Source organism: Emys orbicularis, chromosome 4 (genome assembly GCF_028017835.1).
Source record: "Emys orbicularis isolate rEmyOrb1 chromosome 4, rEmyOrb1.hap1, whole genome shotgun sequence".
Taxonomy (NCBI): Eukaryota; Metazoa; Chordata; order Testudines; family Emydidae; genus Emys; species Emys orbicularis.
In genome coordinates, this window is record NC_088686.1 from 125,057,288 (window position 1) to 125,061,749 (window position 4,462).

The 4,462-nt window shown below is 55.3% G+C and overlaps 1 protein-coding gene across 1 annotated transcript; it reads right to left on the bottom strand.

The window, feature by feature from the left end:
- Positions 1-237: 237 nt before the first annotated feature.
- On the bottom strand, positions 238-3,697 carry LOC135878425 (acyl-coenzyme A amino acid N-acyltransferase 1-like). Its single transcript, XM_065404094.1, has 3 exons — positions 3,235-3,697; positions 1,293-1,495; positions 238-828 (listed from the first exon to the last, which is right to left on the bottom strand). The coding sequence occupies exons 1-3, from the start codon at positions 3,695-3,697 to the stop codon at positions 238-240; spliced, it is 1,257 nt and encodes a 418-aa protein (XP_065260166.1).
- Between the last annotated feature and the right edge of the window lie 765 nt (positions 3,698-4,462).

Below are 4,462 nucleotides of genomic sequence, written 5' to 3' on the forward strand. Positions count from 1 at the left end.
GAGACTTGAGCCTAGGTCTCCCAAATCCAGGGCAGTGCCTTAAGCAGCAGGCCAGCCTGCTTCCTTGTGTGGGCACTTGCCCTTGCCCCCACCCCCATCCCCAGTGCTCCCCTGGAAGCTTCCCACAGATTCTTTCTATGTTCTCAGTATTTATTATGTTGATCAGGCTGGGGGGATGGGAGGAGCTCTCCCAGCCTGGCAGGAGGGGGTCCCCCTTGTCCCCCACTCCCTTGGCTGTTACAGGTTGCTGGTGGTTACGAGACAGCGGTCAAGGAAGTTCAGGATCTCCTGCCAGGAATGCTCCTGAGCTTTGGCATGGGGCTCTGGCTCACCCCCCCAGTGCACAGGTTTGGGGCTCCCCCGGATCAGAGAGATGCTGCACAATGGGGACCCCGGCGGTTCGATCAGGTGCCCGGCCCCGGGGTAAGAGAGCAGGGTATAGTTCTTCTTCCCATGGCTCTTCATCCTCTCTATGGCCATCTCAGCAAACAGTTTGCTGTTAAAATTGCGGTCGGCTTCTCCCACCACGAAGAGCACCTCCCCTTGAGCCTTCTCCACAGGGATGGCGGCAGCCGCGTGGGCCGGGTCCCGGGGGTCCTTGAAGACGTGGTAGTTGTCCAGGACCCCCATCTCTGTGATGAGCAGCCGCTCAGGGCAGTAGGGGATGTGGGGGATGTGGACCCCTTTGTAATGCAGTGGCGTGCCATTCAGGAATCCTGTGCCATTGATCCAGACGGCGGCCACCACCTGCTCTAAGAAGGCAGCCATGGCCAGCGTGACCTCAGCCCCTTTGGACACCCCGATCACTCCGAGGCCTGGGCCTCTCACCTGAAAAACCCATGAGGAGCCACATTGGAACAATCATGCCAACAGCCTTGGAATCGGCAATTTGGAGCCAGCACAGGATGGGACCAGGAGGAGCCTGCAGGGGGCGCTGTGACACAGAAGAAGATGGAGCCTGCACTAGCCAATCCCAGCACTATGACCCTGGGGCAGGAACCTGCACTGCCCAGCCCTGTCCTCCCCAGTGGTGGTGCTGTGACACCAGGGTGGGGCAGGAACTTGTATTACCCAGCCCCATCCTCCCCAGCAGGGGGCGCTGTGACACCATGGAGGGGGAGGAGCCTGCACTGCCCAGCTCCATCTTCCCCAGCAGGGGGCGCTGTGACACCAGGGAGGGGTAGATCCCATGGGCGAGAGTTGTAGCCAGGACCTGCTACATGTCCGATATCTAGGCTGGAGCCCCTCATCCAGTGGCTGTGAAGGGACCCTAGTGAAAGAGTGGGACATACCTTGGGGTGTTTCAAGAGCAGGTTGGCTGCTTCCTCGAAATACTCCAGGTCCACCTCTGCCAGCACCCGTGGCAGGTCGTCATAGCCAAAGAACGCCAGCGCCAGTACGGCGTAGCCCCGGCTGGCGAGCAGGCTGGCTCGGAACTCAATGAGCCCACCGGCCCCGCCAAACATGTCGATCACCCCCGGAAAGGGGCCTGGACCTGCAGAGAACGGGGGAGAGAGGCATTGTGGGGAAAGGGAAAAACACAGCAGTTAGTTATGGCGACCCCAGGGCTAAGGGCTTAGCTTGTTTTCCAAGGCAAACTAGGGCTCAATAGAGAGGGAGGATCACAGGAACAGGAATCTATTTCACTTGTGCAAAAGTCTTCCATTGAACTGGATATCAATGGAAGTTAGAGGCCTAAATACCTTTGTTGATCTGGGCCACTGCCTCTTAAGGAACTCCATATTCCTGTCGTTCATGTGTTGAAGCCAACACCACAGGACTATTGCCAACTTTCACCATTTCATCTTGAGGTCTCGTGAGATTTGGGGATTTTCTTTAATGCTCCTGAGGATCTCAGCTTTCATTTTCTTTAAAAAATAGTTTCTAGCTCCCATTGTTGGAGAAATGTTAAATGTGACCCATAGATGCTCAGAAAGCAGATGTCCAACAGAAAGAACCCTATAGTTATTATTTTTCAAATCTCAAGATTTTTAAGCCAATCTGGTGATTTTTGAACACCTGGGGTTGGCAATCTCTGTTTTTTCTGAGGGGCCGAGCGATTAGTTTGGAAGTTTTCGTTGTATTTGATCCTCTGAGAATTGGCTCTAAAGAGAATTAACTTCTTGATGAGCCTTGAAGCTGTTATAAGTGGCGGGGTGGGGGGGGGAGAATTCTTTTTTATAATTTCAATAGATAATATTGATGTTTATTTTTAAGCATTTTTTCTATTTTTATTGATTTAAATTTTCACAGTTGTGCAAAAATTATGGATTTCAAGCATGTTTAAAAAAATTTATCGATCAAAATGTTCAATGTTGTGGAAAATTATGGGGGCAGGGGTCAGACAATAATTATTTAACGGTGGCAGATATTGAGATTTAAAAAGTTAAAACTTTACAACCGTTAAAATACAAACTATCAACACGACATCAGAATATACAGTCGCTATCCTTTAATCAAACTCTACAGTTCTCAGCCAGCATTTTTCTTACTTTGTTTATCAGCAAATTTGGATTATTATCGATGGAAATAATTTTCTGTCAGTTTGTATGTGTCTGGTGAAATCAATGTTTACTAATGTTTACCGATAAAAAGCTAAGTGCATTTATAAGCTCCACCTAAATCCAATCTTTGGTCCAGGGAAACCAACAGCCTGTGATCGCTGCAGGGCTGTGCAGCCGAACTAGCTGAGCTAAAAGCAACGATATACTCCCCCAACCAGGCCTGCGGAATGGACGGCCTCCAGATGAGCTTGTTGCAGTGGGACCCCAGACATCTGCTTCAGCAACCGGGAAGGGCTTGTTATTCACTATGGCAGGGAATCAGGGTGATTTAGGAAGAGAACAGGGAGAGTCTGGCTTTATGCTGAATACAAATGTTGATGTGTCAGTGGGTGGCATTTCTGTGACACCATGGAGGGGAGGGAGCCTGCAGCTGTCCCAACCCGCCCTCTCCAGCAGGGGGTGCTGTGACAGAGGGAAGGGGGACAAGCTGTTGGCCCTGCTGGGACACCGGGGAGGAGGACAAAGTCCGCAGTGAGCTTACCTGATGGTCTTGCCCTTTTGCAGGGAGACTGACCCTTTGGGGTGGGGGGTACAAGAGGATCTTGTGCATGGCAAACAGGGCAAGACAAGCACCAGAGAGAGGTGGGAAGGGGACGCCAGGCTGGGCTGGGAAGGGAGAACAGGGATAAGGGTTGCAAGAGGCAGGGATGCGATGAGCCAGTTTCCTCACCAGGGGGCAGGAATAGGGTCCCTCGGATCCGGCCCTCCTTGATCGGGACACGCTCCACTCCGGGGCCCACGTACCACCTCTCCACGGTGCAAGTGGCCAGGGGCACCACCTGGGGTGAGGGAAGAAGCTGGCAGGAGTCAAAGAGGTCAAGCTGGAAGCAAAAGGGGCCGCTCATCACATCCCGTTTCATCAGCCTGTGGAAGAGCTTCTCCGGCTTGAGGAACCAGAAGAGGCCCATGGGCCAGACACCCACGTAGTCGCCCCCCGTGGCAGCCGCCCGCTCCACGTCCACCTCCCCAGCCTCGTCTGCCCGGTAGAAGGCTCGGGCCTGGAAGTGCACCCCCCTCTCGTCCGTCAGCGACGACTGCAGGGTCACCAGCTGGGTGGGCGCTAGGCCGGAGACGTGGATCCTCACCGGCGTGTCGGCCAGCGACGTCTCAGGAGTGACCCGGAGCTGGATCATGGCTAATGGGTGCCGGGCTTGGAACCTGGGAAAGGGGGAGTCTGGGGAGCAGAGAGGGGGGAGGGAAACGGAGGAAAGGGAAATGGGGGGATGGACTGTTTTCAATGGGAGAAGCTAGGAAAGGTTTGAGGGGGGCAGGGAAAATACCAGCAGCACTAAGCTGTCCCTCCTCTGTGCCCTGGTTTCCCTGCCTCCCGGGGGCAGTGAAAATGGGGTGGCTGAGCTTGGGGCGGGGAACTGATTGCAAGACCAGAACCTCCCCCGGTGACACTGGCAGGGAGTAGTTAAAGCCAGTACCCTCATACCCCTGCCCCTAGCTCCCTGACCCCCCAAAAATGCACAGGGTCTGACTTTCCAAGGCTGGCGCCATTACAGGAGCTTTGAGTCCCGCACCCGGGCACTCGGGTCAGCCTAAAAACTAGGCTCCCTGTCCCCCCACGAGTCCCTTCAGTGTCCCCAACTCTTCCTCCAGCCCTGGGGCCCCTCGGTGCCCCCGCCTCTCCCCTCATGGCCAGGGGCCGGCCAGGCCCCCCAGAGCTCCCAGCTGCGCAGATAGCCAGCCGGGCCCTCTGTCATGTGACCTGCCCCTCACGTGATCCTGCAGTCTCCCCGCCCCTCCGCCCAATGTGCGTGATCCTCCCCCCAGCCCGGCGCTGGGCTGTTCCCCTGCCCCTCTCAATACGGGGATCCCGAGTGACATGGGGTGAGGCAGGGCTATTTCCTGCCCTTCCAGTACTGAGCGGGTGAGGCACAGTCCCCACAACC

Bases quoted from the DNA above. Each gene is read 5' to 3' on its own strand.
- LOC135878425 (XM_065404094.1), bottom strand. From the start codon at position 3,697: ATGATCCAGCTCCGGGTCACTCCTGAGACGTCGCTGGCCGACACGCCG. The intron at 1,496-3,234 runs GTGAGGAAACTG...CGTTCTCTGCAG, and splicing joins GACCCTATTCCTGCCCCCTG to GTCCAGGCCCCTTTCCGGGG. The intron at 829-1,292 runs GTATGTCCCACT...TGGGTTTTTCAG, and splicing joins TGCTCTTGAAACACCCCAAG to GTGAGAGGCCCAGGCCTCGG.